At 41.3% G+C, this 26,619-nt stretch overlaps 1 protein-coding gene across 2 annotated transcripts in view; it reads left to right on the plus strand.

Annotated features, from left to right (window-relative positions):
• The window catches only part of hip1 (huntingtin interacting protein 1), a 348,681-nt gene that overhangs the window by 281,564 nt on the left and 40,498 nt on the right, over positions 1-26,619 (plus strand). For both annotated transcript variants that reach the window (XM_072589441.1, XM_072589442.1), the window contains exons 14-19: positions 7,549-7,732; positions 8,437-8,525; positions 20,717-20,833; positions 21,543-21,644; positions 25,783-25,977; positions 26,467-26,614. In XM_072589441.1, the coding sequence (XP_072445542.1) occupies positions 7,549-7,732; positions 8,437-8,525; positions 20,717-20,833; positions 21,543-21,644; positions 25,783-25,977; positions 26,467-26,614 (835 nt within the window). The remainder of the gene's footprint in view (positions 1-7,548; positions 7,733-8,436; positions 8,526-20,716; positions 20,834-21,542; positions 21,645-25,782; positions 25,978-26,466; positions 26,615-26,619) is intronic.

Genomic DNA, 26,619 nt, shown 5'->3' on the forward strand with positions numbered 1-26,619 from the left:
CTTCGAGATGCACAGCACGGAAACAGACCCTTCGGTCCAACTCGTCCATGCTGACCAGATATCCTAATCTAGTCTAGTTCTGTTTGCCAGCACTTGGCCCATATCTCTCGAAAGCCTTCCTGTTCATATACCCGTCCAGATGCCTTTTAAATGCTGCAACTGTACCAAATTGTGAAGAGTTGATGCTCCAGCACCAACTTCTGTGGTACACCACTTGTGACATCTTACCAGTGTGAAAAAGACTAATTTATTCCTATTCTCTGCCTCCTGTTAGCCCGCCCATCTTCTATCCAAGCCAATATGTTACATCGTGAGCTTATCTTTTCATAATAACTTGTGGTTATGAAATACCTTCTCGCAATCTAATACAATACTTGATCCCCTTTATCTATTGCACAAGTTACTTCTTTAAAAAGCTCCAATAAATAAGTTAAACACAACATTCCTTTGACAAAACCATGTTGGCTCTGTAGGTACTTTCTTTCTAATGAAATTTCATCCTCATCCAAACATTGTTAATCAGCATGTCATTATAAATGACTCTTGCAGGAATAGGGAGAAGCCATTCAGTCTCTCCAGTCAGTTCCCCATGCAGTGAAATTAAGCTATCTGCAGCCAAACTCCATATACCCACATGCAGTGCTCACCAGCTTATGTTGGCTACCTATATCCCAGTGTCTCCAGTTTAAAATTGTTATCCTTGTATTTGCACCCAGCCGTGCAATTCCTCAAGACCTACTGTCCCATCCCCCTCCCACTGCCAGAACTGCCCTGACTCTCAATTTTCCCATTGTTAATGACTGAACTTCAAATCTACCCAAACTCCACTAGAATAACCCCCCACTTCTCTCCACCCCTCAGTCTCCCTTTTCTCGTTTTACAGCTTTTTTTAAGCCCACTAGTTCAGTCAAGATTATGGTCATTGTCTCCTAAAGTCTCTCCTTTTGGTGTAACTTCATTTGTAACTGTTTGCACATTTGTGAAATACTTTGGGATGTTTTTCTCTGCTAAAGTGCTTATAGTAAATCCAGCTTGTTGATCCTTAAACAGTCACTTGGCCTCTCTGATGTAACTGGCTGCTCAGTACATTGACGCTATTGAAACAAATGTCAGTGAATGTCCAGTTTTTGCTCGTGACCCAAAATCAACTTTCTGAATGTAAAAGCTGAGTAGTTTAAAGTGCTAGTAAGGTCTAAGTACTGCAGTCATTGATTTTTCTTTGGAATTCTTTATAGCGACTAGGTAATAACATTAGCAGTTAATATGCTAGATGGTGCAGATTTATGATCCAACTGAGGTACTTGGCTTAAAGCAACTGCTGTTAAAATGCTCTTTACCAGCAAACTGTGCTGATCATGGTAAACGATTGTGACAACAAAGTACCAGGCCTATTATGGCTTTCGACTGTTGATTTTGATTAGTACAAATCACTGATTGCCACAGGCAGTGATTATACGCAATTCCACAGCACAGCTGACTGCATATATTTGACTGATGACCATAACAAATGAGAACATGCCAGCAACTTTCAGTGGGCAAGTAATACTGATAAAAGAGTTCTAAGACCAACAAAAAAAAGCCAAACTCTGCCTTTGTCAAATTCAGTCATCACTTACTATTATCGTAGAATCTTGCAGCGCAGAAGGAGTCCATTTGTCCCATTTTGCCTCTTTGAACAAACTATTCAGTTCGTACCATTTTCCAAAGCCCTGCAAGCTTCTATCCTTCAAGAATTTATCCATATCCCTTTGGAAATTTATTTGATTCTACTGTGCAACCTCATCGTGCATCCAGATTGCAATAAAAATCGGTACACAAAAGAATTCTCAGCTCTGGCTCTTTTGCCAATTATCGTTAAGTATGTTCCTAAGGTCTGATGTTTGCAGTCTTTTGCTGGGATCATTGTAGCCCAGGGCTACCTGCATGGCTATGTTGCTGGCACGTAAACTGACGGTTGAGTGGAAGGCGTTGGCGCATCACCAGGGAAAGTAGACAAGAAAATGGCTCATGTTGGTTTCAGCACAAACAAACTCTTGGAGCTGAGCTGGGAACCTGTCAGTTGTGCTCAGAAAAGAAATGAGTGGTCTCAAATCGCAAACCAGCAAAATTCTCACATTTACAAACATTGTAATACAAAGAAATGCAATGTATGAACAGGAACGGAGAACTAGAGATGCTAAAGTAAGAAGTTAAACAAATTGCGATTATGTGAACAGGAAAAGATGGCTTCATAATTGATGAAATGAAAATTATATACTCCGTATTAGATGAAAAGGAACAGGGAGTAGCTGTGTTATTTTATAAGAAAGTTGCTCACTGAGGGTGAAGTGAAATTCGAGTCAGGCAGACTGGTGCTAGTGAAATTAAAGGGGCAACCATTAGCCACTGTCCATTACTCAGGAATATATACCTAGAAGTGAACTATGTCTCATCAACACAGGGAAGTTGATGAGACATATGACACAATTGAAACAAAATTGAACAGGAGAGTGGGAAGAGCTGCATGATTGTTGTAAAGAGATTGGAAAACATTGTTTGGAGAAGGAAGAGACAATAAAGAAGACAATAAACCTTTTGGTTCTGGTATAATAAATGAGCCAGGGGTAAAAGCTGGTCAATTTTTGCTCAAGAACAGGACTCAACAGTTGCATGTTTTAAGCATTATAGAGGAAAACAATATGCAGCAAATGTTTGTCAATACAGTAAATCGGACTTCAATTCCTGGATCTTTGTCTTAATATTATCAAGTTAAGAACTCAAAAGTTCACGTAGAAGCTGGTGTAGACTCAGATCATAATCTGATGAAAATGAAATAGAATTCCTGAAGTAGATCCAGGTGGGAATATACAGAAACCAGTGGAACCCATTCAAGTTGAAATAAGTAAATAAATTCTTTATAAAAGTAAAGTATCAGCTGGAAACGGCAAGTGTACCACCAAGATGACTGAGCAATGGAAACCGATCAAAGAGTGTAGTGTTTCTGAGAGAAATCAGGCTTAAGAAATCATGGGTTGCAACTACAATGTTTCAAAAATTAGCAGAAAAGGGAAAATGGAAAATAAGCAATAAGGAATGCTGAAATGCAGACCCTTGAATAGTGGGTTAGAAGGGTAAAATGGAAAAGCCAAGAGGCAGCAGTTAACAGTATTGTGAAATACGTGAACAGTTGGGATCAAATCTGAAGAATAGACCTAGCAAAAGAGATTTATGACACTTGGCACAATGTATTGAAGTATCAATTAAGGAAGATGTTTTACGAACAAATAATAATAGCACGAGGATGGAAGGAACATATTGATGAACCATATGCCAGAAACAAAACAAAACTTGAAATGACCATCAATATTACTCGCTCTTTCTATGTCATTGATTTCATAGGAACAGAAATATCTGAGATAAGGGTAGCAGTAAATAAGATAAATGCAAAAGTGTCTGGAGTAGATGCAGTTCATAAGAAATCTGTACTTGGGGACAAATAGTAAAGGATGAAAGAAGCCAACAGTGTGTTAGAACCCGTACTTGGTTGAGGAGTTTGACAAGAGTGGTGTTTATTGTCAGGCCTCTTTGATGCCTGTGCAGCAGTAATGATCAAAGAAGCGTTTGAAGATTACAAAATCTGGTATTAAACTTCAGGTGAATGCTAACATTGGTTGGGATTTCCAGATGACCAAACACTTGTAGCAAACACAGGAGAATGGTTACAAGCACTAGTTGTTAGAATGGTAACAGCACGTATGAACTTTGGAATAAAAGGCAACACTGACGAGACTAAAGTGATACATAGCTCTAAATAACCAAGAAATATTCATTCATTCATTCATAGAAGGCAGAGAACTACAACGGGTGCAAGAACTCCGTATTTAGTAAGCATAATACCTACAGATGGCAAATGCAACTAAGAAGTAACAACATGGATAACTGTCCGCTGAGACAGTTCGTAACTGGAAAACTGAATAAGCAACTCAGGAAGCGATGTGGAATGACCCTGATTTTGGAGTGTTGTTTGGTACAGATGTGAGACTTGGGCCTTACAAAAGGAGACAGACTTCCTAAATAACTCTGAAACACGGGTTTTGAAGAGGAAAGAAATGATTTGTAGACAGATAAAGTAATTTGAAGGAAATGTTTTGGAGAGATGATGATTAAGTATATTTGGGCGGCATGGTGGCACAGTGGTTAGCACTGATACCTCACAGCGCCAGAGACCCGGGTTCAATTCCCGCCTCAGGCAACTCTGTGTGGAGTTTGCACATTCTCCCTGTTCTGCGTGAGTTTCCTCCGGGTGCTCCGGTTTCCTCACGCAATCCAAAAATGTGCAGGTCATGCTAAATTGTCCATAGTGTTAGGTGAAGGGGTAAATGTAGGGGAATATGTCTGGGTGGGTTGCGCTTCGGCGGATCGGTGTGGACTTGCTGGGCCGAAGGGCCTGTTTCCACACTGTAAGTAATCTAATCTAATCTAATCTAAATTTCTTGAATGTAATTTGGAAAAGGCAGAGAGTCTTGGTATGTCACTTTTTAGGAGGGAGTAGGGTTTGAAGAGAGGTTACAGGGGTTGGATTTTGACAAGAAACAGGGAGGAAAAGAATATCAATGCCAGATGACTTGAAAATTGAAGGAAGTTATTGGCAAAGGAAAAGAATAGAATCGGTTAGACAGATATGGAAAGGCTATTACAAATCAAGGACCTGGATTTGGGCAGAACACTCATGACAACAGTGACAAATAAATATGTACCCTCTGGTTATCAAGTCACTGCCATTGGAAACAGTTTATCCTGTTTTACTGTATTAAAAACTGATGATTTTGAAAGCTTCAGTTACTTCACTTCTTAACTCTCTCCACTTAAAGTTGAATAAATCCATCATCTTAAGTCTCTCCACATTCAGCAGGTTTGGCAGCATCTTTGGAGAGGGAAGCAGAGTTAACGTTTTGGGTCCAGTAACCCACTTTCAGAAGAAGGTTCTGAAGAACAGTCACTGGATCTGAATTGTTAACTCTGCTTTCTTTCCACATTACTGCCAGACCTGCTGAGTTTCTCTGGCAGTTTCTGTTTTTGTTGCGGGTTCCTTGTTTTATTGTTGTGGTTCTGTTCGCCGACCTGGGAATTTGTGTTGCAGACGTTTTGTCCCCTGTCTAGGTGACATCCCCAGTGCTTGGGAGCCTCCTGTGAAGCGCTTCTGTGATCTTTCCTCCGGCATTTATAGTGGTTTGAATCTGCCGCTTCCGGTTGTCAGTTCCAGCTGTCCGCTGCAGTGGCCGGTATATTTGGTCCAGGTCGATGTGCTTATTGATTGAATCTGTGGATGAGTGCCATGCCTCTAAGAAATCCCTGGCTTGTCATGCATGACAAGCAACATGAGTTCGACTGGGACAACACGACTATTATAGGACAAGCCAAACAGTGTTGTCCCAGTCAAACTCATGTTGCTTGTCATGCATGACAAGCCAGGGATTTCTTAGAGGCATGGCACTCATCCACAGATTCAATCAATAAGCACATCGACCTGGACCCAATATACCGACCACTGCAGCGGACAGCTGGAACTGACAACCGGAAGCGGCAGATTCAAACCACTACAAATGCTGGAGGAAAGATCACAGAAGCGCTTCACAGGAGGCTCCCAAGCACTGAGGCTGTCACCTAGACAGGGGACGAAATGTCTGCAACACAAATTCCCAGGTCGGCGAACAGAACCACAACAATGAGCACCCGAGCTACAAACCTTCTCACAAACTTCCTTGTTTTATGTTGTTCTCATATCTTTTATTGCTGATCTGTACTAGCTGGACAGGCCTTTCATCTCACTGATGTCTGTTGGACTTTAGGCAAATTGATTGATACGTATATCTGTGGGGGTGGGGGGGGGGGGAAGTGACTGCATTTGGTGTCAAGCTTTTTGAACTCTTTTGGAACATCTCTGAGAGACCTGATAGATTGTTCTTTCAACAAAAGTTTCTTTCTTTCTGGACAGCCTTCCGACCAGCTTAAGAAAAGAAAATAACATAAAGGAAAGAATAACTATTGTTATAGCCAGGAAGGTATCTATTATCCTGAACTGAACGGATACGGCTGAGAGGAATTTATCTGTCGAGCACACTTCGTACATTGGTGCCTGAAATGTTTCCTTCCAGTCTGACATCTCTCCCACCTGCTGTCCTCATTGCGAAGTTTGTCCTAATTTCAGCTAAATTATTGAAAGTTTGGTGCTCTGAATTTGTGTGAATGAAGAGCTAATTTTAGGCTGTTAGAAGCACAGTTAGGTTCATTCATGTTTTAAAGTAAACTATGTACAGAGAAAGCTCTGTTGGTTTCTGGAAGCCACTACCATCAGTCAGGCTGACGTCCTCCCACTGCACTGATTTCTTTAGGATTTCACTGCAGTTTTCATATTGTGTCCATTTGTATTGCTAGAAGCTTTCCAGTACAATTATAAAGTTTTGTCTGTCCACAACAGGTTGTACCTGGAGAAAGCATTTGAGCCTGAAAATTTGAAATTATTTTCTAACTAAGTATGGTCAATTATGTTTATGGCATTCCTTTGTCCGCTGTTTTAACAGGCTCATTAACTATTCAATACAAACCACTTAAGTGTCTTTACTAAAGAGCAAACAGGAATACCATGCAATGCACCATGCAATTGACAGCTATTATTGCCAACAGCTTTATTTGACAATGTGAAATACTAATGTTTCAACTTTGACACTATCACAGCAATTTTGAATGAAGTGTTACAAATAAGAGTTAGCTTTGTCTTGAGGTTTTCCAATTCATGGGTACTTAAAAAGGCACCGGTGTGCCTAGTGACAGCACTGTGTTGAAATGTCATGACCATTTTCATTAAGAGATTGAGTTTGATTCACTGTGCCCCAATTTCCTGGGTTAAGTGCCGATTCTATCTTGGTTGCAAGTGTATAAAGTTAGTTCAGGTTGAGGGTGAGCAAGTGGTTCCTCCTCCTTGCCTCTTAGTTTCAACTTTTATGTGCCTTGATACATATGTGTATCTCTCCCCTCGCACACCCCGTCTCGATTTGTCTGTTTCTCCTTCTCTATCTCTGTCTCTCTCTCCCTTTCTCTCTCACTCTGTCTCTCTCACCTCTCTGCCTTTCACTTTCTCCCTCATTTTCTTTCTATCTCCCTCTTATGTGTGCACCTGTGCACATTAAGTACACACACGTGTGTCTGTCCTACATGGCATTTCCCCTTGCTGAATTATTGCTTTATTGAAGCCTTTGTAGGTCTCCAACTGTAAGTTATTCTTTCCTCAAATTTTTAGGACTCAGTAGTGTCACTCTTTCCTCTTACAATCTGTAAGCTTTGAAAAGCCCAAATTTCACGTTAACTAATAATCGTTTACAGATTTTGTCTTAACAATGCATATTTTCCATAGGAAACCTCTCAGGGTCCTTCACAGAATGGTAGTCAGTCAAAGGCTTGCCTCTTCCTTGCTGTTCGTTTCATTCCATGGTGTCTGGTTCTGTAGGGCTTAGTGTTTTCACCTTGGAAATTGTTGAAAATTCCAAAGGCGCCTCCTTTTGCCTGTTTCAGAGCAAACGTCTCATCTCCCAATTGAAGGGTCGGATCAGTGAGTTAGAGGCAGACCTGGCTGAACAACAGCACTTGAAGCAACAGGCTCTGGATGAGAATGAGTTCTTAAAGGCCGAACTCGAGGAGGTGAAGAAAAGACAAGATGACACCGAGAAAGCCCAGAAGAACCTCACAGAGATCGAAAGTAAGTTATAATGTTTCTGAAAAATTGGAAGGTTTGCTTGCTGGTCTGTATATTCAAAGTTAATGAATTAGGTTTATTGTCACATGTAATCACACGAGTACAGTGAAAATTTACAAGTCCCCGTTATGGCGCTATCTGAGGTACAAAGGTACCTCGGTACAAAATCTTAAGGTACAAACCAAAAAAAAGAAACAAATTTTTAAAAGTTAAACATTACACTTCTCCTTACTAAAAAGTCAAAAAGCAAAGGACCACAATTAATAATTGAATACCACAGTCTGTCAGCGCCTGGCCATGTGCTGGGCTTGCTCTCCTCACAAGGACTCGACCTGCGCCCCCTGGCTGCCCAGTACTGCCTGTTCTCACCGCCTTGCAGCCTGTCCCTGCTACCTTCAAAACCAAAAAGAAAAAAAATGAAGATGAAAAAGAAAAGAAGGAAATAAAGGAGAAAGAAGGATGTGGCAGGCCTGGTGCTGAGGAGTGGACAGGCTACCGCCGCCATCTTGGAGTGCAGCTTTGCTCCTGTGTGTTTTGTAAATGTGATGAATATCTTTTAAAGTCCTGGGTCAGTGTGAGTTTAGTGATTGTGGAGAAGTGGAACCTGAGCTCACTTAAATGGTGAAGTTTAACCATTTTGATGTTTAAGAACTGCTCATCCACTGTGAAGAAATAGATGGGACAATTTTGTTTGTCTTCTTTCCCAGGGAAAGCTCAAGCCAATGAACAAAGATACACAAAATTGAAGGAGAAGTACACTGAGTTGGTTCAGAATCATGCGGATCTGCTGCGGAAGGTACTATTTAGTGTAGCTCTATAATGTAGATATAAAAAAGAGTTTTTGTTGGGTAAAAGTGATAATATGTATCATGGCGAACACTACTGCAGCATTGAAGCAATTCCACACAAGCAGGATTATACAAATAATTGCTTTTGAGTTAAATTTGTGAATTATTATTCATTCATGCAACATCTTTTAAAACCCATAGATGGCCTGAAGCATCTTCTTGCCAGTGAAGTACTTTTGAAGTGTAGTCAATGTTGTACGTGGCAATCAGTTTGTACTTAATAAGCTCTCACAATGGTGACAAAATAAATGACCAAGTCACTTCTCCAAGGTACAGTTTGAGGATAAGTGTTACCCAGAAAGAATCCCCTCTGCTTGAGTTATGTTGTAGGATTGTCTCATGTCCGCCTGCAAAGTTGGGGCGGGGCCACTTTTTATTTAATTATTTTTTAATCAACTTTAAGCATCTGTGACACACCTCTGGAGCAGGTGGGACTTCGACCCCCATCTTTTGGCTAATTAAGTCACAAGAGAAAGACAGGACTTACGACAATGCCTTGTTCCCTTAGTACTGCATGACCTACCAACCTTTATGATGTGCTCAAACCTCTAGAGGTGGAACTGAATAATCATCCTTCTGACTGAGGCAGGTTTTGTGACGAGTTGAGCCATGGAGAGTGAAGTGTAAACCTGTGACAGCTTTAGTTTGTGGCTTTGCCTTCAATAGTGCAAAGTGATGGATCGCTGCGCTCTTTGCTGAAATTAGTACAGGTTTCACCAAGATTGGGGAATCTGCAAGGGCCTGAGATGGTACCAAAGTTTGAAATTCTGACTGGTCGCCTGAGTAAAGGACCAATGATTTTATTTAGGACCCACTGCTTATCAACAATAGTTGGCATTTAAACATTCCATACTTTATTGCAGTCAACTGTCCACACAGTCCTTCTGTGCATAGGTTGATGTGGTAATATGGTTTCCATCTTGGCAGAAGAGATGGGAATTATTGGAGGGTGGGAAATGATGTTTTGCTTTGTTTTGTAGGTCTCTTACAGTGAGCCCCAATTGACAAAAGTGCTTAATATGTTAGTATGTCTGTTAGTGTCTCTCTTTATTTGTTTCTCTCAGAAACTGAGGATCGATGACGGTGTTTTGATCTAATAGTATCAAGTGCAATCTCAACAGGTACAATTCCAAGACATGCTTTTGCTAACTGATAACTTGGATCAACTTTTACCATTTGGAATCATTATTCTATTGCAAGCTACCTCCCCTCACAACATCTGGTTGAGGTCCATGCAGCAAATACTGTTCAACCAGAACAAATCATTTTTCTGTTTATAATTAAGGTTTGAGATATTTTGCTTCACATCTGTTTTCACTGAGTTGGCAAGGTGTTCCTGTTTATTTTTATTTGCCTGTTTTGACCCATAACTCATTAACTTGCACTTTGATTATTTGTACAAGCTTGTATGTTATATCCTGATAAAGTTCCTTATTCTGACACATGATCTTGACTCCCTCCAGTTACCTTGTAAGGTTTCCTGCCTGAGCTGTAGAACGAAAGTGTGTACCTCTCCCTCTGCACCCCCCCCCCCCCCCCGTTTGCCACCAACTCTGGTATTGCAGACACTGACATTGGGCAGAATTATGTTGTGTATTTAAATGAAGTGAAAGGAATTGTAAATTATCAACTTTCCCCAATGATTAGAATTTCCATATAGACCTATTCGTATATTTAAATTTCCTGTTCTTATATGTGAGCAGTTTATAATTAAAGCCTTTATGATTTTATTTTGAAGTTGAAAGCCACGTTGCATGTGTTTGAATGTGCTCGCCTTAGGTGCTGGTATTTGATTTTAATTGGTGGAAGCGTATTCTATTATACAAAAGAGAAAGACAGAACTCTTAAACTGTGGAATCCAGAAGCTAAGTTAAAGCACTAAAGTCTGTGTACAAACAAATGTAACATCTGTGCATAGAAGACTCAGTGATTGATAATACCCACTTGCCCTCTCATCATTTGTGACAGCCCAAGCACCATAGGTTTGGAAGGATTAAGTAGCAGCGACTGGTTCATTGGACATTCTTGTTTTTTACAAGCCAAGTGCCCTCCAGAGGAGGTTTTTTTTAAAAAAAACAGTAGTTGGCTGTGTTTCTAAAGGAGGTGCTTTGAAGTTGAAAGCTGCAGTTTGCCACAACTGAACGGTGAGGATGAATGGCTTCAGTATTTGCACTTGGAGGATTAAGCAATGGGGTTGCTCCATGAACTGCAGGCACCTATTTGTGAAACTGATGCAAGCCAATGAAAGGTTTTGGGAGTTTAGCCATCTTCATTTAAAACTCAGTTATCAGACTTGACCCACTGTTTATGATTAGCTAACTGCAGCATTTCATGTAGTATGATCTGTTGGGCAGAAAACAACTTCATGTTGAGAATGGGCAATGGCAATTTATCCAGGCTCCTCAGAATATCATGACTCACAATGCAATTTAGCACGGCAGAAACAGGAGCACAAAAGGGAAAGGAATTGGAGTGGAACTGGGGTGAGACATGGCTGAAAAGGTGGATTTTTTTCAGAGGCTTTTGAAAATACATAGAGAATCAAAAGTTAAAATACTTTTGAGAGAGAACTTGCTGAAGCAGGTTATGTGATGAAAGAAAAGTCAGTCTTTGAAGCTGACACAGAGATCATAAGGAGCAAACAGTAGTCTGGCATTCGAAGGACAGGATTTGGACTGGAATGTAAGACTGGAAAGCAGATTATCATGCTGATATGGTGAGATAAAGCTGGAGACTAAATATTCAATATTAAAATATCTGTCCAGCTGCTATACTGCAACTAATCCCATCCATTATTCCTCGATTAATTTTGTGGCATATTTATTTATTGTGCTTGCATTTTAACTTGTGTATACGTTTCTAAATCTTCTGTACCCATGCCTTAGATTTGCTGAGAACAATAAATCACCATGTTGATGCTAGTTATCATAATTGGAACGACCCCCCAAACCCCTTCAATATTTGTAGAGCAGACGTGCCCTAATGTAGTTGAGGACAATGTCAAGTTCTTTTTGAGAAGTAGATCAAATCTCCAGTAGATGAAGCCTGATGACTGAGCCAACATTATAAATAAAGACGCACATGTTCTCACTTCCTGATGTGAATATCTGTCAGACATTTGTGAACACTTGTGGCTGTTGCCAAGGAAACTCAGGGTGCTTTGGGGTATGAAGGAGTTCAGTGGTAGAGTCTACAAATGGAATTATAGAGAAATGTTCAGCCCGTTACTCCCTAAAGCCTCTCCATTCATAATAATAGGTACATTACACTTTGGGCTTTTGCCCAACACTTTCCTTCATTTCCCTAGCTCCAGCACAGTTTACGGAAGCTGTATGTTGAAACCTATTTTGTTTCCCAGAGTCTATGCTTTTTAAAGCTCCAGGACTAAACATGAACCTGAAGGCCATTGTCTGAGATGATGCATCATGCCCATCTCAACTTTCTCAAGGTTGGAAACCAGGTTGTGCAATATCACTAACCCACTGCACACTGATTTTCATGACAAGGTGAAATATGCAAACAAAAAGCAAAACATTAATCAGAACAAAGATAACTGAAATGGTCTGATTGTTTAGAACAAGAGAAAGTGTGAACTCTTGAACAATAACCTTTACATTTACAATAGGATACTTCTCAATCTGCCAAGAGTTTTGGAGGGTGGGGGAGAGGAGGAGGAGAGTTTTTGAGGTAAGAGTTGTTGTGGAAACTGGACTATGACTATTTTACCTGAGCGGATTTTGCTTCCAACTTACAGTCACCTTCACTCAAGGTTGTGGTTGAGTTTCTGAAAATCGTAACTTTAAGTTAAAACAATTTTAAGTGAAGTGTAGATTCCCATAATTAAGCAAGTTGATAGTTGGTGACTGATCTTGCTGCTGTGCCCTTCTAGACCACAGACTGAGGAAAGCTCATACAGTTACTGGTATCCTACTCACTGTACCATGCAGGAAATAATAATTCTCCGCTGTGATCTCTGGGTACTTCTCGATGTCAGACAAAGATAATTGCACTCCAGACCTTTAGAAAAATTGCTGCCTTTGAGCAGAACTGATGAGTAGTACTGAACTCAACAAAATATTCACTTTGAAAAAACATCCCACCAACGTTATTGCTGCAACCTGCAGATTTTATATTTGTTAAAAGTTGTAATTCGGCTATTTGCACAGGTAACATGTTTTCGTGCTTAAAAAAACAACTTTTAGGGTAGTTTGAAAATTTTGGAACACCACAATTTTCAGGGTTAGTGCATCTGGTGGAGTGTAGCTCAACATGAAAGGGTCAAAATGGTGGGCGGCACGGTGGCACAGTGGTTAGCACTGCTGCCTCGCAGCGCCGGAGACCCGGGTTCAATTCCCGCCTCGGGCGACTGACTGTGTGGAGTTTGCACGGTCTCCCTGTGTCAGCGTGGGTTTCCTCCGGGTGCTCTGGTTTCCTTCCACAGTCCAAAGATGTGCAGGTCAGGTGAATTGGCCATGCTAAATTGCCCATAGTGTTAGGTAAGGGGTAAATGTAGGGCTATGGGTGGGTTGCGCTTCGGCGGGGCGGTGTGGACTTGTTGGGCCGAAGGGCCTGTTTCCACACTGTAAAGTAATGTAATGTAACGTAAAATAGTTTGAGGCAGAAATGAGACTATAGCGCAATTCTCTGGAAAGGCGAGATCAAATGGGCTGAAATTCTTGTGAACAATCCTGATGTTGTGTTTCAGAAATGTGTTCAATGAAACTTCAGAGGAATGTAATGAAAATCATGAGAACAGTTAGCAATGAGAGAGTGAGTTTGGGGTCTTCGGTGAACAAAGGGGGCACAGGTATCTTGCTGAGGTTGATGACATATTAATGGGTTTTGAGAAGGTGATCTCCAGAGTGTGACTTGACTTGGACCATTAGAACAAGCAGATTCAAATATAAATTTGTGAGTTCATTTAAAACTGATTTTCAAACGAAATTCCTTCCTCAAAAAGTGAATAAATGTTAGTGATAATGTAACAGACAGCTTAGTAGAGTTGGAAGTCATTAGGAAATGAAAATGCACTTATCTGTGTTTTGCTGGGTGAAGAGGATTGGTGGTGTTGGTTGTCACTCTAAATTAGCTGCATTGGCAATGTTGGGTTTGGCCTGAGTGAGTTAGATTGGCAGTGGTGACTGTCAGTGTGTGGAATTGAATTAAAACAGTGGGTGTAGGTTTGGTAAACTGCAGAGTCTGCTGTGTGAGTTTGAACTACTAAAGAGATGATCTAGATGGCCATATTGGCATGTTTTTCTTCTTCAAATTTGCTTGTCTATTAACTTGTTAAACACACTGCTTTCTTTGGTCAAAACATGAAAATAGGGAGGATAAAGGAAAAACGTTTGAGCCATTTGCATTTTGAATCCGTTGACTTATATAAAAAATAAGAACAGGTAGATCTGATGAGGTGTTTGAATGTCATCTGTTCCATTCCTAACTGAGAAAGTTGCTCTGATTGTACATTTCACTCTTGACTAGGATAATAAATGCATGAATTGAAAATGTGAAACTTGAGTTAATGTGGTTTAAATGTGCAAAATGAGGGAATAGGCAGATTGCGCCATCTACTGGCTACAAGTGATAAGACTCTTGGGAAGGTGGAGTAAAATGAATAGTATAATTTGAGATATGAATAAGGCCAGTGATCTGTTATTCTGTGACTGATTGCTCCAGTAAATCTTTTCTGATCGGGATATTTCAAAATGGCTGTGCTCTGTGTGTGTTTCAGCTTGTCTTGTACTGAACACACTTTCCAAGTGACCAGTCTCATTGAGCTGTTTTTGTCAGCTCCTCAAGCAAAACTGAAATTTAATAGTGGATGTCTTTTCCTGTCTCTGCAAGTCATAATCGTCAACTAGAAACTTCTGTCTCTCCTGCGTCGGCTGCTGAAGAGAGTATTGACACTTTAAATACACTGTTGATATACCAATGAAATGAAAGTTTACCGTGTAGTTAGTGCCCCTGCCCCGGCTGATTCGATATGTAGAGAAGTTCATCTTGTCTTTAGTTTAACCAATACCTTAAGCTGAGAGGACACTGGGCAAATCACCATGAGGGGAATAAGGCAAGTAATCAGGAAAAGGGTCCACCTTTCACAGTTATTAGTAGGCATTGATTCATTTAGTTTGAAAATGGAGAAGTGCTACCTGGTGCAGAAATAAATTAATAATTAGTCACTCTCTACTGGAACTCTGCACATCAACGTATCTGACTGCCATCACCCCTCTGTGATTTGAAGAACCCCACCTCTACCCGAAAATTCATCTTGGCCATGTTTTTTCCCCCCACACATCCCAACCTCTCATGACTCCCTCCTTCTTTCCCTTGGGTGTGGTGTTCTTTTTTTGTTCCTTGTTCTGTAAATTGATTAAATGTCTCCTTTTGCATGAGGAGTGCTGTGGAAATACAAACTGTTGAGGAATTAATGTGGCTAAATTCATATTCCAAACAGTACCTTTTTGAGCAGATTCAGTGCAGGAGGGTGCACTATCTTCCTGAATGATTTTCTGATCTGCAGGTCTCTGTGAACCCATGTTTAGTGGACTTGCGGGAAAAGATATGATTCATGGTTTTGCCACTGTGAGTTGATGGAAGACAAGCTCTTTTAAATAATAAAAAACAACGACGAATATCTCAAGACCACTTCACTTCAGGATTTATTTCAATCCCACTAAACATGGGTTCAATTCCTATCACCTCCTGATGTCACCAAGAAGGACTGTCCGTCAACCACTCCCCTTGCCTGAGATGTGGTAGCCCTTGGTTAAATCACCACCAGTCATCTCTCTCTCTCTCTCTTTTTCTCTCTCTCTAATGAAAACTATGGGGTCTCAATCAATCCCTCTGGTCTGATCTGCTTTTTGCAATCTATCTTCAATTTGGGTTTTTTTTTCTCAAACATGTGGCCTCTGCTTGTGGCTAAACAGTTTGGTGCACATCTCTATCTACAAACCAAAGTTATTTTATCCCCTGCTACCTCTGAATTGTTACTTTGAGAAGGAAATTGGATGTATCTATTTAAAAAAAATACTTAGAGCGGTAAGCTGAGAGCTGGATCTAACTTGTATCATTTCACAATGCTAAAGTCAGAAGTCCCACGACACCAGGTTATAGTCCAACAGGTTTATTTGAAATTACAAGCTTTCAGAGCGCTGCCTCTTCAAGTGAAGTGCTTCACAATGCTGACATAGCTAACATAGGCAGAAGAGCAGCCTTTCTGTTGTAAGATTCTTTGATTCATGTGCTCAGAGCCAATTAATGCAATACACTTTTGATCTCCTACTGTTTTATGCTAGAGTGAAGACCTGTGAACTGTTGAAACTTTAAAATATTAATTGCAAAATATAATAGAATCTTAATAAATGAACAGAGCAGTGAGAACCAAAAATGACTAAATAAGAGGAACATTGTCGACATATTAACAATAAATTAATGAGTTTAATTAATTAATTGAGTTGGAAGCCCACAAGAAAAATGGTAAGTAAATGGTGCAATTGACACCTACCTTGCATCTTTTTTATTATTTTTGCTTCTTGCCCACTGTTCAGAAACTGATTGTCATTACTTTCATCTCTATGACTATTAGAGTCATAGAGATGTACGGCATGGAAACAGACCCATCAGTCCAACTCGTCCATGCCGACCAGAGATCCCAACCTAATCTAGTCCCATTTGCCAGCACTTGGCCCATATCCCTCCAAACCCTTCATAATCATATACCCATCCATATGCCTTTTTAAATGTTGCAGTTTACCAGCCTCCACCACTTCCTCTGGCAGCTCATTCCACTCACGCACCACCTTTTGCATGAAAAGGTTGCCCCTTTGGTCCCTTTTAAATCTTTACCCTCTCACCTTAAACCTATGCCCTCTAGTTCTGGAACCCCCCCTGCCCCTCCCTTTCCAGGGAAAAAGACCTTGGCTATTTAACCCTATCCATACCTCTCATGATTTTATGTACCTCAATAAAGGTCACCCCTCACCTCCGATGCTCCAGGATAAACAGCCCCAGCCTAGTCAACCTCTCACTATAGCTCAAATCCTCCAACCCTGGCAACATTTTTGTAAATCTCTGAACCCTTTCAAGTTTTACAACATCCTTCCAATAGGAGGGAGACCAGAACTGCACGTAGCATTCCAAAAATGGCCTAACCAATGTCCTCTGTAACATGACCTTCGAACTCCTGTACTCAATGCTCTGACCAATAAAGGAAAGCATAAATGCTAAGAAGTTTCAAAGTGATTTAGACAGGCTGCGTGAATGGGCAGTATGTGACAGATCAAATATAATGTGGGCAAGTGTGAGGTCATCCACTCTGGCAGAAGGAAGAAGAGTGTTGAATATTTCTTAAATGGAGAGAGATTGGAAAGTGTTCACGTCCAAAGGGACCTCGATGCCCTTGTTCACAATTCACTGAAAACAAACATGTAGGTGCAGCAAGCAATGAAGGTAAATGATGTGCTTGCCTTTAAATCACAAAAGGATTTCAGTGCAGGAACAAAGTCATGCTGTAATTGTTTCGATAGAGGTGAGACCACACCTGGAGTAATGTGTGCAGCTTTGGTCCCCTTGGCCAAGGAAGAATATAATTGTCATTGAGGGAGTGCAGCAAAATCACAGACTAATTCCTGAGATGGCAGGATAATCCTACAATGAGACTAAAGAGGAGAGTGAAAAGTGGGCCTGTGTTCTCTGGAGTTTAGAAGAATAAATGGTGATCCCAGAATTGTGCAAGGTTAAAGGGCAATACAGGTTAAATGCAGAAAGGATGTCTTCCCCAGCTGTAGCGTCTAGAACCCTGAAGGTTTTGAAAGGCACAATAAACCGCTGCAGAAATCCAGCAAAGTGTGTAAAACTGGTTGCAACCCGCTACATGAGAACTATAATTAAACACTTCAGCAGAATTCCCAAAAGCGCAGATGCACACAAAGCTGAAACAAAGCAGCCAGGGACCAGGACAAGATGTTAGAAATTTAAAACAAAACCAGAAATTGCTAGGAAAATTCAGGTCTGGCAGCATCTGTGGAGAGAAAGCAGAGTCAATACCCTAAGTCCCGAGTCTCAGAACCCCTGTCCTCAGAACCGTGAACCTTCAGGGTTCTTGACACTAAAGCTGCATCTAACCTGTATTGCCCTTCAACCTTGCGCAATTTTACTAAAGTCCAGAGAACACTGACGCACTTTTCTCTTGCTCTCTTGCGCTCTCTCTCTCTCTCTCTCTTCCCACCCCCAACCTCAGTCTCATTGTAGAATTACCCTGTCATCTCAGGAATTAGTCAGTGATTTTGCTGCACTCCCTCTATGACTTCCTGATGAAGAGTTTACGCTCAAAATGTCGACTCTCCTGCTCTTCAGATGCTGCCTGACCAACTCTGTTTTTCCAGCACCACACTTTTTGACTCTGATCTCCTGCCTCTGCAGTCCTCACTTTCTCCTAGTGTCTGGAGCATGACCTGCAACTAGTTGCTCCCAGGAAGTAATGGCAATGTTGCTGCACGTTGATGCCCCTGTCAAGGCCTTGTGTGTCAAGTCCTACTATTGCTGGATAAATTTATAGCCACTGTCACCATAACAGATATCACTTTAGGTAATTTAACTCACATCAATGAACACAATGAGTGTATATTTTCATTTGACCCATAATTTAACTGCTGTTAATGTCAACTTAAAATTTTCAATGTTTGGCAATAGATGTAGTATTTCATCAGTGACTCTGCAACCATTAAGATTTCTAATTAAAGGACAAAAAACTTTTTTCAAACATCTTCAGCTCATACATAGCACCCTGTTAGGCAAAAGTGAGGACTGCAAGTGCTGGAAGCAAAAGTGCGGACTGCAGATGCTGGAAAAGATGATGGCCTTTTGCCCAAAACATCGATTTTCCTGTTCCTCGGATGCTGCCTCACCTATTGGCTTTTCCAGCACCACTCTAATCCAAAGCACCCTGTTGTTCAGTAAAATGGTTATATGGTTAACATTACATGGCATGGCAAATTAGAATACTCCTAAGAATTAATTTCTGATCTTTAAGATTAGTAATGATTTAGAAAGACTGATGGAAGCAAATGTCTCAGTTAGATTGAAAGAATGGAATTGAGCAGAAAGACAGGTCATTGACCACTGATGGCCTGAAGTTACCACAGACCCAAATGTGAGGCATGTAACTCTGTCTGGGATGTATGGCAGTTCCCTTAGCCAGAAATACACAAAGTATTGTCAAGGGCAGTAGTTTACTGAGGAGAATTACAGTTCCGTTGGAGATGTTCATAGACAATAACATTCTGTGTTGAAGTAAAGGAGGACTATAAATTCACACCAGAAGAGTACTATGCACAGATTTATTTTGTAATATCTGCAAATTTTGTATTGTTACTAACAGATTAGTCAAATTAAATACATATTATTTGAATGAAGAATGGCATCAGAAATAGGCATTTATTAAAATAGGCAATATTAATGTTAAAGAATTAAGTAAATAAAAACATTATTTGCATATATTTGAATTAAAGCCAACTAATTAAATATGTGATGTTGGGTGCCTGGCTTGATTAGGAAGGAGGACCTGTAGCTACAGATAATGTGTTTAATATCCAAATCTGGTATCCACACTTGCCATTAGGCATCAGGAGATAATGATCAGAACAGAGGTTTATTCTCCCCTTCACCCTCTTCCCCTCCTTCCCTTTCATCCCTATTGTAAAGCCAGATTTGCAAGTGTATTCTAAATCTGATGATTCACTGTAAATGAAGGACAAACCTACAGGCTTCCTTTCTATAAAGCTTGTCAGTCTATTCAGTGGCTATCAGAAGGCTCACTGCAGTTCTAATGGGACCAGTGGTACTGCAGGTTGTGCTGCCAGACTAATGGTGGTCTAAATTATATTATTTTGTCAGGTGATGTGGTGAGTACATGATTGATATGAGCGTGAGGTTAGTTGAGCAGTTAGGTATCACTCAGACTTTGGATGAGCATCAATGCAAGGAATCTGGGGAGAAACCTAACAGGATTTTAAATTAGTTCAGTTCAGCTTTCTCCCTGAATTGTACTTCTCTGTAACTTGTGTTATTTGTCTGTAATGCTGTCAAGTGTGTAACAGAGAGCAGTTCCCTTTTGTATGCAAAGTTGAAAGAGTTCAAGGATCCTTTTGCACTGTGTGGCTTTGTTGTCATTAGGGAGTACATTGAGTCACTGAGCTACAGCAGGGGCTGGAATAATATCCAAGAACTGTGGGTGGCATGGTGGCTCACAGCACCAGGGGCCTAGGTTCGATTCCAGCCTCGGGTGACTGTCTGTGTTGAGTTTGCACATTCTACCTGTGTCTGCATGGGTTTCCTCCGGGTGTTCTAGTTTCCTCCCACAGTCCAAAAATGTGCAGCTCAGGTGAATTGACCATGCTAAATTGTCTGTAGTGTTCAGGGTTGTGTGGGTTAGGTGCATTAGTCAGGGGTAAATGTCGAGTAGTAGGGGGATGAGTCTGGGTGGGTTACTCTCTGGAGGGTCGGTGTGGACTTGTTGGACCAAATGACCTATTTCCACACTGTAGGGATTCCATTCTATTCTTCTAACTCGAAGACTTGGTCCTCGTGATTCCAGAGGAATCAAATTCTATCCCACATTTAATAACAGCAACATCTATTCATATTGCATTGTTAAGAGAATTGGTGAAAGATGTGATTGCTTTCATCATGCAAGTTTTTGTAAGCTGAAATGCATTGAAATGATGGTGAAAGCAAGAAAATACGAATGAAAGAAATATTGCAGGGCCACAGGAAAGTAAAAGGGGAAAGGAATTAATTGGATAGGTCTCTCAAAGAGCTAGCACAGATGCAATGTGTTGAATGGCTTCTTCAGTGCAGTATAATTCTAGTAAATACTTCATAGTGAGATTTCTGAAGAGAGTTCTGAACTGAGGAGAGAGTGTATTAAAAGTATTTGGGAGATAGTGTTCTCAAAGGTTTGTTAAACAGCTCAGACCAACGATGGAGAACATTGCATGCTGATGAAATTTGCTCTTGAGTTTCTCTGAACCAAGGTGTGCTGTGACTGTGTTCTCTTGCCCCAGTAATACTTGAAAGTGCAAACTGATTACCCAGCTCTGCCCTGACTGACATGTTCCTGCTCTCATTTACACAGAATGCAGATGTAGCAAAGCAAATGACATCTTTTCGTCAGACACAAGAGGACATGGAGCAGGTGAAAAAGGAGCTGGAGGAAACTGTGCATCAGCTGAAAGAAGATATTCAGCAAAAAGTGAGTGTATCTCAGATCTCAGCGAATCAAGAGAAATCCCTTTCCACTGTTGCCTGATCTCAAAGCCTGTGTAACTTTGAAAACTGGTGCGATACTTTCAATTCAACTCAGTGGGAGACTGATCTTTTGCACTTCACCTGTTGAGGGATTAATTTGTGCACCTTCTATTTCCTCTCCTTTTCTGTGATGCTGCATTCCACCTTCATCCCCTAGTTGCCTATCAACTAACCTCCCAGAATGGGTCCATCTCTCTAACTCGCACATTCTTTATGACCTTTTTAAAATTTATCCCTTTGATCCAACAGTTGATCACCTGTTCTAATGTCACATCTTTTCTGGTGACATTCCAATGAACCACCTTGAGATAGTTTTACCATTGTTACAGGCACTGTATAAGTACAAGCTGTTGCTCATATGAGTGTGGACAGGGGATGTTGATAGGATCTTTGATCTGCAGTTATATACAATCCTGGCCACGCACAGGCAGTTTTGGTCGAGACTCCGGTGTGGTGTGGTGTGGTCAGGTACATTTCTGGGGGTAATGGATCATTTGATGGCAATGATTGGGAGGTGTACAAAGGGAATTTCTTTCTTCTGAGACTGAAGTATGTGGGTTTATTTCTGTAGCTTTTCAAATCTTTCAAAACAAGTAAAGTCCCAATCAGTCTGCTGGCTTTCTTGGTGATTCATGTCTCTTTCCTGAAACTAGGCTCAGGAGCAGAGTTGTGTCCTCGAAGCTCTGCAGAAGGAACTGAAATCCAGAAATGAGGAGGTAGAGTCTCTCAAAAATTCACATGCGGACTCGCAACAGGTAAGATTGCAATTACCATCCTCCAAAACTGGAGACCCGCATTCGCAAATGTGCTCTTTTTACATGTCCTTACCTCTGTAGATGTGTTTTTCTTCAGATTCCAACTTTGCTACCCATCTTTCCAAGTTGGAGGTGCTCTCAATGTACTTCAGGACTATATTGAGATATTAAAGAGTTTCTTTAGGTGACAGCTACTTATTCCACATTTTCGCAGTATGGGGCTTGGAAGTGTGCTGTGTGAGTGGCCAGGAGGAGGAGGGTTCCAAGTTTCTTGGACACACAACTTTAGCTTCCTCAGTGGAGCTGCATTTTAAAAAGAAATGTTCAGATCATATTCAAATTGCATTCGTTCATGTTCAGAAAATCATTTCAGGATGGACCCCAGTGTCTGAAGCAATAACTTCAGCCTTTAGTGAACATTGCTAGTACTCTGAGACCATTATTCTGTTTGATTCTCATGAGAGTGAACTGATCCTGAATAATACGCTACAGTTCAAGTCTATGTTGCAGCAATTCTACAGTGAGTGTGATATTTGCTGAATCAAGCTTACAGTTGTGTTTATTTGATAGCTCAGGAACGCTCCAGAAAGGGGAAAAGCACATTGTTTGAGCTGGGAAAAGAAGGATTGCAGTGGATAGAGCAAAGAGATCTTCCGAACTGAAGAAAGCTTTGTTCAAACTTGCAACCAGAGTGAGAGTAATCTGAATTTAGATCCTTTGTCCTGTCAGTCTACTATTTATGTGTGCACTGTGCTTACATTAACTATGTCTTTTGCCAAGTGATTTTATTTGATTAACACCACCTTCTGTTCCATTATGAAAACACAAAATGCTAGAAATGCTGTACTTGTCAGGCTTCATTGTAAGGTCTAAACATTTGGGTTTGAAGTTTTACTTCCGAGTTAGGGGTGTCGACTAAGGATATTTCCCAGCTCTACAAACCCAACTTGAGTGATAAAGCACCACAGAAGTTGGAATTCTCTTCTGCAGTGGCTGGTTCTTTGCGAATTGGGCTAGGTGCCCCCAAAAGCTGTTGGAGGCCGACTGGGCAAAAGAGCTGCCTTGACTGGCTTTTTTTTAAAATTTAAAAATGATGTGATGAAAACAGCTATCACCCTCACACATTCCTCCTTTATAACCCCGATATCAACTCATGTTCACCCCCCCAACCTCCATTTGCCTTTCACTTACCATCCCAGCTCACACAGGAAGTCTTGGGATCCATGCTGATATTTTTTACAGACATGTACATTTCTTCAACGACAATGTTCCTGAAAAGGATAAACATATCATTTGAGTGCACAATCTCTTAAAGAAAGCAGCACTGGGATTTGTTGTCAAAATCCTATTTTAAAGAGTCTATAACCACTAGGAGCTGTCAAACAAACTATGAAATGGTCGGCACCTTACAATGGTGAAGAGTTGTGAAATTGGTTATGTAGCACTAATCCAATAATGGTACCCCTCAGGTTATATTAATGGATGGGATGATATAATGAGGTTTTTTTTAAACACACTAGGCATTCTTTTCAAAGATTTAAAGAGGAGGAGTTTTAAATGGCTTGACAGTGCCTTTTGACTGTTGCTTTTTTTAGATTAGATTAGATTCCCTATAGTGTGAAAACAGGCCTTTTTGCCCAACCAGTCCACACTGACCCTCCAAAGAGTAACCATCACAGACCATTTCCCTCTGACAATGCACCTAACACTATGTGCAGTTTAGCATGGTCAAATCAACTGACCTGCATATCTTTGGACTGTGGGAGGAAACCAGAACACCCGGAAGGAACCCACACGGGCATGGGGAGAATGTGCAAACTCCACACAGACAGTCATCCAAGACTGGAATCAAACCCAGGTCCCCGGTGCTGTGAAGCAACCGTGTTAATCACTGAGCCACTATGCTGCCTGCTTTTGACATTTTTGACAATTAATGATAGTTTTATGTCCATTCATGTTGACTTTTAACAATGCCAAAGAGGACCTTGCCCCTCTCAAAGGAATAGTGACCCACCCCAAGAGCTGTACCAGGTCCATATCCAGAAGTACTTTATCTCCCAAATACTATCCCAACTCTGCAAAGAGCTCTGCAAAGTTTTGACCTATTCATCCAGGTCTAATCTGCACATCATGTTTCATGGACCATAGCAACACGACGGTTGGAGGAAGAGCGCCTCATCTTCCGCCTAGGAACTCTCCAACCACAAGGGATGAACTCAGATTTCTCCAGTTTCCTCATTTCCCCTCCCCCCACCTTGTCTCAGTCAAATCCCTCGAACTCAGCACCGCCTTCCTAACCTGCAATCTTCTTCCTGACCTCTCCGCCCCCACCCCCTCTCCGGCCTATCACCATCACCTTAACCTCCTTCCACCTATCGTATTTCCAACACCCCTCCCCCAAGTCCCTCCTCCCTACCTTTTATCTTAGCCTGCTGGACACACTTTCCTCATTCCTGAAGAAGGGCTAATGCCCGAAACGTCGATTCTCCTGCTCCTTGGATGCTGCCTGACCTGCGCTTTTCCAGCAACACATTTTCAGTTCTCTTGAGTATAAAAGACTAAGAGTGATCTAATTTAAAGTCTCTAAGATGATTGAAGATTAGTCTCCGTTGGCTGGATGGTTGATTTGCATTGCATAGTGATGCCCACATCATGGGTTCAATAGCTGCACCGGCTGAGGTTACCATGAAAGCCTCAACATCTTCCTTGCTTGAGATGTGATGACCCTCAGGTTAAGCCATCACTAGACGGCTTTTTTCTCGTGAGAGTGCAGTCTCCTGTGTTATGGACTTGGCCAGACCCCCCAAAACATTTTTCAGCAGGTAGCAGCCCGTAACTTTGCTATTTGTTTAGCTTGGTGTATAGTGGATAGTCCTGGAGTAAATTAGCTGGGTTCTCTGCCAGGTTTTAAACAAACAAAACTTATTTACAAAGAACAGAAAACCGAATACCGAAAACTTATCCTATCCAAACCCGACTTAATGATGCTGTTCCGAAAATACGTGCAACAGTCCCAATACCCACATCCCTTAGCACAAACAGTAAACAATGAAACAAACAAGAGCTTACACATTGAGGTTAGAGAGAGAGAGCAGCAGCTTATTTCACATCCCCTGCTGCAACTGAACTGACTAAAGTTCTGAAGTGAACTGCACTGCACAACTAAAGAGCAGGCTGCGCCCTGTTAGCTATACCTTTTTTTAAGACATGAAAGTCTTAGACTGGAGGTATTATCTGTTAGGGTAAACAGAAAGCCCCAGCGAGCCCTTCAAACTTTAGACACGTTGGAGCCTGGCCAATGACCTCTTCTCTGGGGGAAAAAGAAATTCAAGGACATAGTAACCTTGTAACAGAACCAGTATTGTGACACATTATCTGGTAAGTCTCTGGCCACTTTACCTTTTATCTAAGATGATTAAAGGCGTTGAAAGGGTATCATAGAAACCCTACAGTGTGGAAACAGGCCATTTGGCCCAACACGTCCACACTGACCCTCCGAAGAGTTGCCCATCCAGACCCGTTCCCCTACTACTCGACATTTTCCCCTCACCAATTCACCTAACCCCCACGTCTTTGGATTGTGGGAGGAAACCGGAGCATCTGGAAGAAACACATGCAGACACTGGGAGAATGTGCAAACTCCACAAGGTAGTGGCCCGAGGCTGGAATTGAACCCATGTCTCTGGTGCTGTGAGGCAGCAGTGCTATCCACAGCAAATTGGGAAATACTTTTTTATAGGGGAGTTTGGGACAAAAAGGCATAATGTTAAAATTGGATTGGTATCACAGGCTTGAATAGCAAATATCTGTTTCTATGTTCCCAGAGAGAAACCAGCGTTCATGTTCCAGGTTTATGACCTCTCATTCGACCCCATTCTACTTGATTTGTCAAGTTTTCTGAGAAGTAAATAGCAGTGTGCAGACTGAATTCCAATTACAGTGCTGTAAAAGCAGCTACTCTATTTTAATTGATAAATGAAAGTGTACTTGGATTTTATTTTTCATTATGGTATACACCCCACACTGCAACAGCAATCTTTTTCAAAAATTGAGACAAAGCACAACCTGATGGAAAGTATACAGTTAGTAAGTTTCAGAATATGACATCACTTTGTTCCTGTTGTACCTGTCCTGCCAGGCGAGCACAGTGATGGCATCAACTATTGAGTCCCTGACATCAGAAAAGAAGATGCTGTGTGAGGCTGTTGATCAGAAAGAGAGCACGTTAACCGCACTACAAGATGAGTTACAGCAGCTAAAGGATGCCTTGTCAGCGGAGAAGGACAATACCAGCCAAACAGTCGAGGGGCTGCAGAAGCAGCTGAATGAAAAGGTATGCATTGAGTGATTCTGGTCAAGGTAAACAAGGCAAAAAAACTTTCAGTATTTGTTGAATATCTGAAAAACATACTCGGTTTAGTTGCACACTGAAATTAATAACCTGCTTCTGTCTATGTTGCTCCTTTGGATGGATTGTCAACACTTACCAGAAGAGTTTAAAGCATTATCCTCATGGCAGTGCCTGACGTTGCTGCATTCTCTGTGTATAATACTGAAGTGTTGATCTAGATTTTGAGCTGAACTGTTCAGCTGCGAATGATGTACTAACTGCATCGAACAGCCTCACAAGGTTCCTTTGCTCCATCTTCCTCCATGTTGTAACTCACTCAGTTCATCCCCACCCACCCAAAAGAAACTGGGTTTGCGTGTTTCTGTTATGTTGTATCGCTGTGCTTCATGTTTCTCTCATGCTGTGTAACTGGGCTGGGCATACACCGTTTCAGTTGGATAATGGTGGCTTCACGTGCTCTATATTTTTTAGGAGAACCATGAGCAATCTCTGGAGAAGCAGCTACTTGATGAGCAGTTTGCTCTGCTGTGCTGTACTGTGGAGGAGGCCGAGGGAATTGTACAGGACGCACTCAGCAGGTTGGATGATCCCCTTCATGTTGGCTGCACAAGTTCTGCAGGTAAA

Source organism: Chiloscyllium punctatum, chromosome 19 (genome assembly GCF_047496795.1).
Source record: "Chiloscyllium punctatum isolate Juve2018m chromosome 19, sChiPun1.3, whole genome shotgun sequence".
NCBI classification, from domain to species: domain Eukaryota; kingdom Metazoa; phylum Chordata; class Chondrichthyes; order Orectolobiformes; family Hemiscylliidae; genus Chiloscyllium; species Chiloscyllium punctatum.